Source organism: Schistocerca americana, chromosome 2 (assembly GCF_021461395.2).
Source record: "Schistocerca americana isolate TAMUIC-IGC-003095 chromosome 2, iqSchAmer2.1, whole genome shotgun sequence".
Lineage (NCBI taxonomy): Eukaryota > Metazoa > Arthropoda > Insecta > Orthoptera > Acrididae > Schistocerca > Schistocerca americana.
The window spans coordinates 50,996,947-51,011,780 of record NC_060120.1 but is presented as its reverse complement, the minus strand read 5'-3'; the positions used below and the strand labels follow the sequence as shown (position 1 = coordinate 51,011,780).

The following is a 14,834-nucleotide window of genomic DNA, read 5'->3' as shown; positions in this document are numbered from 1 at the left end:
GGATTCCGTGCGGCGATCACGCAAATATTCCAACTTGCGGATCCAGCCCTCACAAAACTCCCTCATCGAACCGCGCGAATTCGCATCGAAAGGCCTCGATACGACAAATTCGCGCCAGACACTTTGCTGTTTTTGCTCTGACCAGTATTCAGCCAGAAACAAATTTTTAAATTCGTCAAAAGTCAGGTTCGTAATGTTGAGGTTTAAGCCCCAATGCTTGGCATCACCAGCCAACACATCAATAACCGCATTAATTTTTCTCTCATTAGTCCATGATCTGGGTAAAACTCTTTCACAATTCTTAATGAAATCCGTCGCGTGTATACCGCCTTTTTTCAAGGGGTCGAACCGCTCCTCTTTCGTCAACAATTCCGAACTATGTGCACAGATTGGCACATAGCTCTGTTTTTCGTCAAGTTTCTTTTCTAATTCCGACACTCTCGTAATTACTTGGCAAGTGGTTGTCGCAAGCGTTTCCACTTCCCTCTTTTTCTCTTCGCAGGTATTAGCCTGCTCCCTCACTTTAGTGTCTACTTCGGACACTAAAGCCTTTAAAGTTTCCACCTTCTGTTGATCCTCTTTTTTCACTAATTGAATTTGTTCCGTCACCTTATTCTCGATGATCGGAGCAACTGCTTCTCCTACACTTTTCTCGATTCTGCTAATTTCGGAATCAAAACGAGTATTTATGCTCGCAATTTCCGCCTGAACGCCTATCATTTCCTGTTTAAGATTACCGATTTCGGTATTAATTACAACAATATCTTCTTTGATTTTATCAACTTTTGTATTAACAACTCCAACATTGTTGTTAACAACATTAATAGCTTTGTTCTGATTGTCTAGCTTTCGTTCAATCTTTTCAGACTGAGCTTCTTGCTTGGCAGACAGAGCTATAATTTCTGCCGATTGACTCTTGATTTCATTAATCAAAACATTCAATAAATCAGTTAAATTCCCGGAGACTACCGGTTTTACTTCCGTAGCTGGTTCCTCTATACATGTTCCCCCGTATTCATCATCAAGGGGTACAGATTTTATTTTCGCTTCCGATTCCGAAACATTTTCTAAAGTTTGGAATTCCATTTCTGCTCTTTGTTGCGTTTCGGCGGTCGCGTCTTTCATGCTAGCCGCCTGCCCCTGAACAATGGGAACCGCCGTGCGCGTTTCCCACTGTTCGACCGATTGTTCCGTATCCAAGTCTACCAAATTTTGGTAATTGTTGCCTTCACTCATTTTAATAATTTTCAATATAAATGACAAATCTCAAATGTAATTAGGATTACTCCCACTACTTATTCTCGCTGACGTAACGGCCTGTACGTAACCAGTACTTTGTTACGAGATTTGCACAATGCAAAATTCGTGTCCAGAACAACCTCAAAACTGAACAACGTCCTGTCACGGTCGCCACGTGTAACCTCCCCCTCACTTACCGACCTTAATGACAGTGAAAAATTAAACCGCGTGTACCTAATGGGAGTTTTGGAAAAGCAATCGTCACCGAAGTTAACCTGTCAGTAAAGAGGGAGGAAAGGGTTACATCTAAATGAAAGGAAATGTGCTAATGAAACTGGTGGAAATTAATTTTGAAAAGGGGTAAAGTTAATAAAGAAAGTAAATGTGCAGCCGTTACATTAACAATTAACTAGCGGTAATTAGGTATTTGAGATTTGGGGAAATCACGGTCGCCAGTCCTAAGGACAATTACTATAGTAACTGAAAAAGAAAGGTTAATACACATATAATTAGCACTAGAAGCGTGGCAACTGAAGGTTGACACGTGTAGTGTGAAAACTGAAAGTTTGTCAGAAGTAATAAATTTCGCTACACTCTGACTTAATTTAGCTAAAGAATTAATAAAACCGGAAAATCGAAAGTTAATTTAGTGACTGAAGTTAATAGTGAGCTTTCTTTCTGACACATCGAAATTCAGTAAAATACGGTTAGTCTTGGACTACCTCAACAATCATTTCAAAAGCAACTTGACTCTACGCAATTTAGAAACAAGAGATTTTACTTTGAACTTGAATTAAATGATTCTGAACAATTAACAATAGTAAAATTTAGTACGTACCAAGCTGAGCTGCAGTCACAGGTAAGCTAAAATACGGTAACAAAACTCGCACTCTTAATTTGTGCTTGTGTAATCTAACTATTGTAGCCAGCTAATGCTTGAATTGAACTTTGAAATTAAAGCAGTGAAATGGAATTATGCTGGCGTTTGAATTTCAACGACACTCGGGTTCATTTCGGAAAAGGAAGGGACCCTGCTTGGCAATGCAATTGGGACAATGAGCAACAAAGGTTCATGCTAAGTTGCTGTAATTTTGCGAGGCAAATGGAACAATTTGAAAAGCTGAGGTCTGCCATACAGTTCTGAAACTTTACGTGCTTTTAGTCTTCCTTGTTGGTTGATTGAAGGTTTGAAGCCGTCGATCGAGGAGGTGGCGACAGTCACTCATTGTCGGCCGTCGCTGTTGCAGAAGCTGGATGTTGGCGCGCCTTCTTCTCGACACGGTCACCAGGCGAAACGGGCTCTTGATGTGCGCCAGCTAATGCTTCCCGTCCGCGACACCATGTCAGAAACTATCATCGCAAGTCGAGCGCAATTACATGCTGCCAAACCCCGAAAGCGCGGCAACTCGCGGGAGCGTCACACCACACACCTGCTCCACTCGCTACTCCCGCCAGACTCTCACTGCTCAGCCCGCGCTCCACGCGGCAGAGTTAACACTACCAAAGATCCTACACACTTTGATTCCTCACACGACCTATCGACGTAATCGTTCGATAGCAGTTTTCCCTAGGCAAGACCCAGCGTAAAAATACAAATAATATTTACGAAACAAACCAATTATACATCGACATAAGTGCATAAATATATATATATATATCCAAACAGTAAAGCAATTACAATATATAAAGAGACAAAAATGTCATATCTTGAGGTAACAAAACAAGGAAAAAAATAATAGTACAATAGATGGAAATAGGAGGATATGCATTTCCGGCGTTACATCCTACGAAATTTGACGAGTAAATTAAAAAAAAACTGCCAATCGTACAAAGGCTACACGTCAGTGATTTGGTTGGGAAACACTACAATATCCTCCGTACAGCGCGGATCTTTCACTGTGTGATTTTCACATATTTGGCGACCTGAAGAAAGACATGCATTGACGTTGCTTTCAATCAGATGAAAAAGTGCAGTAGTGGGTGCTGCTGCGAATCTGTTAGTGGCGACCGCGTTCTACAAAACGGAAACTGACTATCTCATCAGCCAGCGAAATAAATGTCTTAACGCGTGTGGTGATTACTCTAAGTGGATCCATTGCATGGTCCTATTATAGTATACGTTCGGTTTTCATTTGACTGCCCCTCGTACATGTATAATACATTCAACAAATGAAACTGCAGTTTCATCTACATCTACATCTACATTGATACTCCGCAAGCCACCCAACGGTGTGTGGCGGAGGGCACTTTACGTGCCACTGTCATTACCTCCCTTTCCTGTTCCAGTCGCGTATGGTTCGCGGGAAGAACGACTGTCTGAAAGCCTCCGTGCGCGCTCTAATCTCTCTAATTTTACATTCGTGATCTCCTCGGGAAGTATAAGTAGGGGGAAGCAATATATTCGATACCTCATCCAGAAACGCACCCTCTCGAAACCTGGCGAGCAAGCTACACCGCGATGCAGAGCGCCTCTCTTGCAGAGTCTGCCACTTGAGTTTATTAAACATCTCCGTAACGCTATCACGGTTACCAAATAACCCAGTGACGAAACGCGCCGCTCTTCTTTGGATCTTCTCTATCTCCTCCGTCAACCCGACCTGGTACGGATCCCACACTGATGAGCAATACTCAAGTATAGGTCGAACGAGTGTTTTGTAAGCCACCTCCTTTGTTGATGGACTACATTTTCTAAGCACTCTCCCAATGAATCTCAACCTGGTACCCGCCTTACCAACAATTAGTTTTATATGATCATTCCACTTCAAATCGTTCCGTACGCATACTCCCAGATATTTTACAGAAGTAACTGCTACCAGTGTTTGTTCCGCTATCATATAATCATACAATAAAGGATCCTTCTTTCTATGTATTCGCAATACATTACATTTGTCTATGTTAAGGGTCAGTTGCCACTCCCTGCACCAAGTGCCTATCCGCTGCAGATCTTCCTGTATTTCGCTACAATTTTCTAATGCTGCAACTTCTCTGTATACTACAGCATCATCCGCGAAAAGCCGCATGGAACTTCCGACACTATCTACTAAGTCATTTCATCTGTCCAGTCTACCAGATTTTGAAACCAAAACTGAAACCAAGTATCTTGGTGAACCATCGTCAGCTGTATGTCGGAAAGATGACAATGAAGATTTGTGTTGGATCAGGACTCGAATCCGAATTTCGCCTTCACAAGAGCAGGCACCTTGACCTCTTCGGCTATCCATGCACGAATCATGACCATGTCATCGCCCTTGTGTGACAACCTGGGCTTCTACAATACGTACATTCCCGTTCAGGAAGGACAAATTTATTGAGAGTCGAGGGCCTGCTTTTGGCGAATAAATACGAAGTAGCAGCGCCTCTGTTGTTGAGAAGTAGATGGAATGTTCCTTCAGACATGCACGGATGTCCGAAGGAACATTGCATCGTTCTTGTTAATAATGAAGGCACTGCTGTGTCGTACTAAGTAGGGCAAGTCTGTGAGAATTGTACCACTTTTCTTCTTCAACATAAAATTTGTGTTTTTCAACTTTTGTCCTCATCTGGCAGCATGTTATTGTGTAGTATCATACAAGCTTAAGTACAATACATTACTGAGGCATTGTCACTCAAAAGACAAGAGATGTCATGAAAATGTACATGAGTGGTCGATAGGGGTATGAGTGAGATGGAGCACAGTACTGGGAGAGATTGACCACAAAGAACGGCTATGTATGAGAAAAGGGACAATTAAAATTACATATTTTTATTTGAAATATATTGTAATGAATACAGAACTATAGGATTAAATATATTATTCCAAAGCAATTTTATCAGTTTATTGTAAATCTTGATTGAACGTTGGCTTTTCTGATGAGTTGTTGTTTTCTTGAAGCAGTATCCTATCTTTCTCTCATCACAGGAATTGCACTTATTACCAAATGTTGAACAAAATTCATTTGGCAATCGTGAACGACAAACACACTGATTCCAATCGTCAATTTTATTAGTTTCCTAATTGGTTTGAGAACACTCAACACATTCATCTTGATCCTATTCAAAGTTATTTTCATAATTCTCTACAATTGCTGTATCTGATGAACATGGTGAGCTGGTTAGATTATTTTTCCTTTTTAGCTTCTTCACACTGTTTCTTCACCAACATTTTCTTTTGGTGATCTTTTTGTGCGTTTTCCCCCCTTTATTTTCATATCTCTCTTTTTCTTTACAGTTTGAATATTTTCTGCAAAGTTTAGTCATTTGGATAGAGTTGTTGCCTTTCTCTTGAGATTCATTGTTCTGTCAATAGAAGAAACAGGTGCTATGTCTTGCAAAACTCTTGTCTGTGTTGGCTTAGGAGTAGACATTTTCTCGTGGAAGTTTCAGTTTTAGCAAGAGTGTAGTCCGAAGTGGTGTCAGTGAAGGAGTTTGTCTTGTACAGATAACTCTGCTCTTATGATGTGCTCGGCGTCACAGGACCTTTTGATGAGCTTTGGTTTGCTGGTCTGTGTGAGTTTCTGCTCTTCCGTTTCTTGGCACGGACATATCTTCCTACAAATTAGCATAGTCTGAGTCTACGATCATCTGCTCTGGGATTATTCACATGCTTCGAAACAAAATTTAATTACACTCCACTTCTCCCACAGTAAAACAAGTGGTCAATTTCTCCGAAAATAACACTGTTGTATCTATCCCTATTGTCTGGGAGAGATGGACCACCACGACTTCTATCTGCACATAGCGAAATCGATGGCCATTTTAGGTTAGTTTCATGGCTACACGTTTGTCAAGCTCTCAGTAAAAAGAAAACTACATGAATGTAGTGCAAAACATGCCTAAAAACTAAAATTATGTAGCTGTACGATAAAATTTTTAGGCCTACCGGAAGAGGAACTTCATTTTTCTCCAGAACTAACACGAAAATAACAGCAACACTTTCGCACCATGTTTTTTCACTAAAGAGCTTCCTCACAATTAGCGGTGGCTGCTCTCCAGCGGCGCATTTATGATACAGGGTGGTCCATTGATAGTGACCCGGCCAGATATCTCACGAAATAAGCATCAAACGAGCAAACTACAAAGAACGAAACTCATCTAGTTTGCAGGGGGAAACCAGATGGCGCTATGGTTGGCTCGCTAGATGGCGCTGCCATAGGTCAAACGGCTATAAACTGCGTTTTTTTTTTTAAAATAGGAACCCCCATTTTATTACATATTCGTGTAGTACGTACAGAAATACGAATGTTTTAGTTGGACCACTTTTTTTCGCTTTGTGATAGATGGCGCTGTAATACTCACAAACGTATAAGTACGTGGTATCACGTAACATTCCGCCAGTGAGGACGGTATTTGACTCGTGATACACTACCCGAGTTAAAATGGACCGTTTACCAATTGCGGAAAACGTCGATATCGTGTTGATATATGGCTATTGTGATCAAAATGCCCAACGGGCGTGTGCTATGTATGCCGCTCGGTATCCTGGATGACATCATCCAAGTGTCCGGACCGTTCGCCGGGTAGTTACGTAATTTCAGGATACAGGAAGTGTTCAGCCACGTGTGAAACGTCATCCACGACCTGCAACAAATGATGATGCCCAAGTAGGTCTTTTAGCTGCTGTCGCGGCTAATCCGCACATCAGTAGCTGACAAATTGCTCGAGAATCGGGAATCTCAAAAACGTCGGTGGTGAGAATGCTATATCAAGATCGATTGCACCCATGCCATATTTCTAAGCACCAGGAATTGCATGACGACGGCTTTGAACGTCGTGTACAGTTCTGCCACTGGGCACAAGAGAAATTACGGGACGATGACATAGTTTTTGCACACGTTCTGTTTAGCAACGAAGCGTCATTCACCAACAGAGATAACGTAATCCGGCTTAATATGCACTATTGGGCAACGGAAAATCCACGATGGCTGCGACAAGTGGAACATCAGTGACCTTCGCTGCGGCATTATGGGAGGAACGATAATTGGCCCCCATTTTATCGTTGGCAGTCTAAATGGTGCAATGTATACTGATTTCTTACATAATGTTATACCAATGTCACTACAAGATGTGTCACTGTATGACAGAATGGCGATGTACTTCCAACATGATGAATGTCCGGCACATAGCTTGCGTGCGGTTGAAGCGGTATTGAATAGCGTATTTCATGACAGGTGGATTGGTCGTCGAAGCACCATACCATGGTCTGCACCTTCACCGGATCGGACGTCCCCGGATTTCTTTCTGTGGGGAAAGTTGAAGGATATTTGTTATGGTGATCCACCGACAACGCCTGACAACATGCGTCAGCGCATTGTCAATGCATGAACGTTACGGAAGCCGAACTACTCGCTGTTGAGAGAAATGTCGTTACACGTATTGCCAAATGCATTGAGGTTGACGGACACTATTTTGAGCATTTATTGCATTAATGTGGTATTTACAGGTAATGACGCTGTAACAGCATGCGTTCTCAGAAATGATAAGTTCACAAAGGTACATGTGTCACATTGGAACAACCGAAATAAAATGTTCAAACGTGCATATGTTCTGTACTTTAATTTAAGAAACCTACCTGTTAGCAACTGGTCGTCTAAAATTGTGAGCCATATGTTTGTGATTATTAAAGCAACATCTATCACACAGCGAAAAAAGTGGTCCAATTAAAACATTCATATTTCTTTACGTACTACATGAATATGCAATAAAAAATTGGGGGTCCTATTTAAAAAACGCAGTTGATATCCGTTTGACGTATGGTAGCCGGCCGGAGAGGCCGATCGGTTCTAGGCGCTACAGTCCGGAACGGCGGGAGCGCTACGGTCGCAGGTTCGAACCCTGCCTCGGGCATGGCTGTGTGTGATGTCCGTAGGTTAGTTAGGTTTAAGTAGTTCTAATTTCTAGGGGACTGATGACTTCAGAAGTTAAGTCCCATAGTGCTCAGAGCCATTTGAACCCTCTGAACCTATGGCAGCGCCATCTAGTGGGCCAACCATAGCGCCATCTGGTTTCCCCCTTCAAGCTAGACAACTTTCGTTCATTGTAGTTTTTTCGGTTGACGCTTAGTTCGTGAGATATTTGGCCCGGTCAGGATCAGTGGACCACCCTGTATAGGCCTCTAGTCCGTGTCACCCGGTGGTCCAACTCTCCCGGTGTTAGTATCTTATTTCGGGAGACGTGCAGCCCGCCGCTACTGTTAACAGAGGATGGTCCGCGGCCGGCCGGCTCACCTGTATGGTCCTGTTGACGGAGGAGAGGTTGACCTCGGGCACGTGCGAGTAGAGGGCGGCGGGCAGCGCCAGCAGCAGTGCCAGCGCCCAGATGGCGGCGGCCGACAGCACTGCGAGCAGCCGGGAGCCGAGCCGCGCGCCCAGCCGGCCGGCCGCGTGCCGCCGCATCGGGTTGACGATGGCGCAGTACCGCTCGGCGCTCAGCGCCGTTAGCGTGAACACCGACACGCCGATCGACACGTCCTTGGCGCACTCGCTCAGCTTGCACACCAGCGTGCCCCACGGCCACGACTCGAGCGTGTACACGATCGACGTGAAGGGCACGCACGTGACAATGACGAGCAGGTCGCCGAGCGCCAGCGAGATGATGTAGGTGTTGGGCGCGTTGCGCATGGTGCGGTGCCGGGCGAAGATGACGACCAGCGTGCCGTTGCCCAGCACGCCCGCCAGGAAGATCAGCGCGAACAGCACCGGCACCACGTACGTCTCGGGCCGCTCCGAGTACGGCGTGTACTCCACCTGCTCCAGGTCGTCGCCCAGCAGCGAGAAGTTGCCCTCCTCCTCCACCACGCCGTCCATCCTGCACAGCACGAAACGGCCCGTTTACAGTAGACATCAACACGATACGGGGCTCGAAGATCTTCTGAGTAGTACGAGGGTCACTCCAAAAGAAATGCACACTATATTAAAAAAAAAATCCACCTTTTATTCTACATGTCTGAAAGTTTCCCAGTGTTTAGATACATCCTTTAGGAACAATATTTTCATTTCTCCACATAATTTCCATCCCTCTCAACTGCCTTACGCCATCTTGAAACCAGCGCCTGTACACCCGCACGGTAAAATTCAGGACCAACCTGTTGGAGGCACTGTTTGGCAGCCTGCACAAGGCAGTCATCATCTTCAAACCTCGTTCCACGAAGAGAGTCTTTCAGTTTCCCAAAGGCCGCACGGGATTAGTCGAGCAGTCTAGGGCGCTGCAGTCATTGACTGTGCAGCTGGTCCCGGCTGAGGTTCGACTCCTCTCTCGGGCATGGGTGTGTGTGTTTGTCATTAGGACATTTTAGGTTAAGTAGTGTGTAACCTGAGGGACTGATGACCTCAGCAGTAAAGTCCCATAAGATTTCACACACATTTGAACATTTGTTTCAGTTTCGGAAAGAGATGATAGTCACATGGACTGTAAGGCAGGTGTTTCAGTGTTGTGCATCTGAGTTTCGTGATCGCTTCCGTGGTTTTTTTGACTGACATGTGGCAGTGCATTGTCGTGCAACAGCAAAACATCCTGCTTTTGCCGATGTGGTCGAACACGACTCAGTCGAGCTTGAAGTTTATTCAGTGCCGTCACATATGCATCAGAATTTATGGTGGTTCCAATTGGCACGATGTCCACAAGCAAGAGTGCTTTGGAATCGAGAAACACCGTAACCACAACTTTTCCAGCAGAAGGTGTGTTTTTGAATTTTTTTTCTTGGGTGAATTTGCATGATGCCACTCCATTGATTGCCTCTTCGTCTCTTGTGAAAAATGATGGAGCCATGTTTCATCACCTATCACAATTCGTCCAAGAAGTTCATCTCCACCATTCTCGTACTGTTCCAAAAGGTAACGCGTGACCGCTACAGTCGCAGGTTCGAATCCTGCCTCGGGCATGGATGTGTGTGATGTCCTTAGGTTAGTTAGGTTTAATTAGTTCTACGTTCTAGGCGACTGATGACCTCAGAAGTTAAGTCGCATAGTGCTCACAGCCATTTGAACCATTTTGAGCCATAAGTTTTTCTTGTTTCTTTGTGAGCCACTGTCAACATCCTGGGAACGCAACTGGCACAAACCTTTTTTAACGCCAACACTTTCAGTATTCTGCAAATACTTCCTTCCCCTATCCCAACGTAGCGTGACAATTCGTTCACTGTGATCCGTCTGTCAGCAGTCACCAATTCGTTAACTCTCTGCACATTGTCTGGAGTGTGTGCAGTTCGAGGCCTGCCGCTGCGAGGACAATCCTCAATATTGCCGTGCCCGCTTTCATCACGTAACTTGCTTGCCCACCGACTAACTGTACTGCGATCGACAGCAGCATCTCCATACACCTTTTTCAACTTCTTGTGGGTGTTTCACACTGTCTCGTTTTCACAGCACAGGAATTCTATGACAGCACGTTGCTTCTGACGAACGTCAAGTGTAGCAGCCATCTTGAAGATATGCTGTGACGGCGCCACTCCGGGAACAGGTTGAATTAAGTTTGAAAACAAGCGGGAAGGATGTATCTACACGCTGTAAAACTTTCACACATGCAGAATGAAAAATGTATTTTTTACAAAAATAGTGTGCATTGCTTTTGGAGTGACCCTCGTAGAACCGATTACGAAGGCGAGCTGAAAAGTAATATCTGCGGTTTTATCCATACTGGATGAGAGGTCGTGGTTGTGAATGTCAATGTTAAAAATATATCGGCTCAACCACTTGTTTATAGTGTAAAACACTAAGATTGACGCGTTTCGGAAGTCAAGCTTCCATCATCAGAGTAATAAAAAGTAAAAGAATCTGTTAAAACTCGCTAATATGGAACATGCACCAGGCACAATAAAATTGATAATAAAATTGAAACATCTTGGCTACTTCCCTTGTTGCAGACGTGACTTCCAAGGTGCATCTCCACATGGTCGTCACCACTTTTAACTATGTGGAGACGCACCTTGGAAGTTACAGCTGCAACAAGGGAAGTAGCCAAGCTGTTTTAATTTTATTATCAATTTTATTGTGCCTGGTGCATGTTCCATATTAGCGAGTTTTAACAGATTCTTTTACTTTTTATTACTCTGATGATGGAAGCTTGACTTCCGAAACGCGTCAATCTTAGTGTTTTACACTATAAACAAGTGGTTGAGCCGATATATTTTTAACATTAATATCTTCGCAGCTCTTAAGCCTTTTTGAATAAAATAAACTTCAAACAATCCTGTCGGACGAACATCCTCAACTGAGCATTATACCAGAGGCTGAAAATACCACTACAGTTGGAAGGTTCTTTTATTTAGAACATGACCGGTTGCGGGCTTTTATATGCCCGTCTTCAGGTGTTCTTGTTAAAATGGTTCAAATGGCTCTGAGCACTATGGGACTTAACATCTGAGGTCATCAGTCCCCTAGAACTTAGAACTACTTAAACCTAACTAACCTAAGGACATCACACACATCCTTGCCCGAGACAGGATTCGAACCTGCGACCGTAGCAGTCGCGCGGCTCCGGACTGAAGCGCCTAGAACCGCTCGGCCACCGCAGCCGGCCCAGGTGTTCTTACTTCGTGCTGTGACTCCGAGCGCCGCGGTGGACTAGTACGGGACGCGGTGTATTACGAGCTGGTATTACACAGCGTCCTGTACTAGTCACAGTACGAACTAATACTCGGGCGCATGAAAGCCCGAAACCGGTCGTGTTCTAAGTAAAAGAACCTTACAACTGCAGCGGTATTTTCAACGTCTGGTAAAATAAAATTTATTAACATTCTACATCTTTATTCTTCGGGTCTACAAATTTATTTTTCGAAACAGTCACGCTGACGACGTTACATTTCTTTCAACCACATCTGCATCTACGTCTACATTTATACTCGGCAAGCCACCCAACGGTGTGTGGCGGAGGGCACTTTAAGTGCCACTGTCATTACCTCCCTTTCCTGTTCCAGTCGCGTATGGTTCGCGGGAAGAACGACTGTCTGAAAGCCTCCGTGTGCGCTCTAATCTCTCTAATTTTACATTCGTGATCTCCTCGGGAGGTATAAGTAGGGGGAAGCAATATATTCGATACCTCATCCAGAAACGCACCCTCTCGAAACCTGGCGAGCAAGCTACACCGCGATGCCGAGCGCCTCTCTTGCAGAGTCTGCCACTTGAGATTGTTAAACATCTCCGTAACGCTATCACGGTTACCAAACAAAACTGTGACGAAACGCACCGCTCTTCTTTGGATCTTCTCTATCTCCTCCGTCAACCCGATCTGGTACGGATCCCACACTGATCAGCAATACTCATGTATAGGTCGAACGAGTGTTTTCTAAGCCACCTGCTTTGTTGATGGACTACATTTTCTAAGGACTCTCCCAATGAATCTCAACCTGGTACCCGCCTTACCAACAATTAATTTTATATGGTCGTTCCACTTCAAATCGTTCCGCACGCATACTCCCAGATATTTTACAGAAGTAACTGCTACCAGTGTTTGTTCCGCTATCATATAATCATACAGTAAAGGATCCTTCTTTCTATGTATTCGCAATACATTGGATTTGTCTATGTTAAGGGTGAGTTGCTACTCCCTGCAGCAAGTGCGTATCCGCTGCAGATCTTCCTGCATTTCACTACAATTTTCTAATGCTGCAACTTCTCTGTATACTACAGCATCATCCGCGAAAAGCCGAATGGAACTTCCGACACTATCTACTAGGTCATTTATATATATTGTAAAAAGCAATGTTCCCATAACACTCCCCTGTGGCACGCCAGAGGTTACTTTAACGTCTGTAGACGTCTCTGCATTGAGAACAACATGCTGTGTTCTGTTTGCTAAAAACTCTTCAATCCAGCCACACAGCTGGTCTGATATTCCGTAGGCTCTTACTTTGCTTATCAGGCGACAGTGCGGAACTGTATCGAACGCCTTCCGGAAGTCAAGAAAAATAGCATCTACCTGGGAGCCTGTATCTAATATTTTCTGGGTCTCATGAACAAATAAAGCCAGTTGGGTCTCACACGATCGCTGTTTCCGGAATCCATGTTGATTCCTACATAGTAGATTCTGGGTTTCCAAACACAACATGATACTCGAGCAAAAAACATGTTCTAAAATTCTACAACAGATCAACGTCAGAGATGTAGGTCTATAGTTTTGCACATCTGCTCGACGACCCTTCTTGAAGACTGGGACTACCTGTGCTCTTTTCCAATCATTTGGAACCTTCCGTTCCTCTAGAGACTTGCGGTACACGGCTGTTAGAAGGGGGGCAAGTTCTTTCGCGTAATCTGCGTAGAACCAGAGGCCGGTTTGTTGATACCGTAAGTGTAGAACAGGCCTGGCCAAAATTTCCGCTTCCAGAGAGCGCACGAGCTCCACGAGCGCAGGTGAGTCTGCTCAGCGTTCTGGCCTCCCCCACCACTGCGCTTTTCCGAGCAACCGAAGACTGTACAGGTAAGAATCTTGCAAAGGGAAACTCCTGCCCCCTCCTCCCCCTCAGATTTAATGGTAGAATGGCCCGGCCCAGTGGGTACGCTGAAACTGAATGCAAATCATGCATGAAAACAGGAAGGAGCTTTACTGAAACGTGAAGAAAGAAGCAAAATAGAAACAGTGAACGGGCAAGTTTAAGATGTGCAACACTGACCAAGTTTTAACTGTCATAGTGTCGTAGTTGTGCGGTCACGGCGTTGGATTGCGAAGTGGAAGATGCGTGTCTGAATCTGCACAGTGCCCCAGTTTTCTTTTTTTTTTTTTGTCTTCGCTAAATTATGAACTGTCCGTCAGGTCATTGAAGTGTCTATAATGTTGGCAATTGTCATACCGTACATTGGTTACAGAATATTAAACATGAGGTAAGAATGTATTACTGTCGCAAGTAAATAAGATGAGTAGGGAGAGTAGGAGACATGAAAACAACAATAAATGAATGTGGACTATCGTAAAACAAAGGAATTCAGCAGTCAGTACTTCCAAAACGAAACTCAAGAGTCATAACACGTCGTATTTGTGTAGAACAAATAGGAGGTACATACGTCTAAGGGTCCCTTCATTACCCCTCGCTGTTGCAATCGGACGACACAGACACAAATTTGAGTACAGCGAACAGACACGTCAATGACCGGACGGACAGCTCATAATTTTGTGAAAAAAAAAGAGGTATGATGGAGATTTAAACATGTATCTCCCTTGGCGCAGTCCATCACCTTGACCACATCACCACGACGCCATGACTATTCAAGTTCGCCTAATGTTGCTCGTTTTATGCTTGATCTGTATTCAATTTTTGACGGACTACCCACAGGGCTATTCTACCACTAAATCTGAGAGGACTGCTATAACATCCAGGATATATATATATTTTTATTACGAGTGGAATATGAACGTGTGGAAAATTACGTAACTCAATAACATTCATTCAATTATGTAATTATTTCTTAAAAAGATGATAATTATGTAAAACAGAGACAATATTTGTTTCACATTCTTTGTTAATCTATGTCATCCTTTTCTTTTGATTTGTACCCTTTTGTCGTCTTCTTCTGATGTACGTCGCTGACGCAAGACGCGAATCGATTTGAGGTGTGTTGAATGAAAAACATTTAATGTAAAATTATTGTACTTTAATGTACATTTGCTGGTAAAAACAAATAGAGCCAAAT

General features: G+C 43.9%; 1 protein-coding gene across 1 annotated transcript in view; it reads right to left on the bottom strand.

Moving 5' to 3' along the window:
• Positions 1 to 9,020, bottom strand: part of LOC124593777 (neuropeptide CCHamide-1 receptor-like) — a 42,395-nt gene extending 33,375 nt beyond the window's left edge. The window contains exon 1 of the mRNA XM_047132126.1: positions 8,442 to 9,020. Coding sequence (XP_046988082.1) covers positions 8,442 to 9,020 — 579 coding nt within the window. The remainder of the gene's footprint in view (positions 1 to 8,441) is intronic.
• Between the last annotated feature and the right edge of the window lie 5,814 nt (positions 9,021 to 14,834).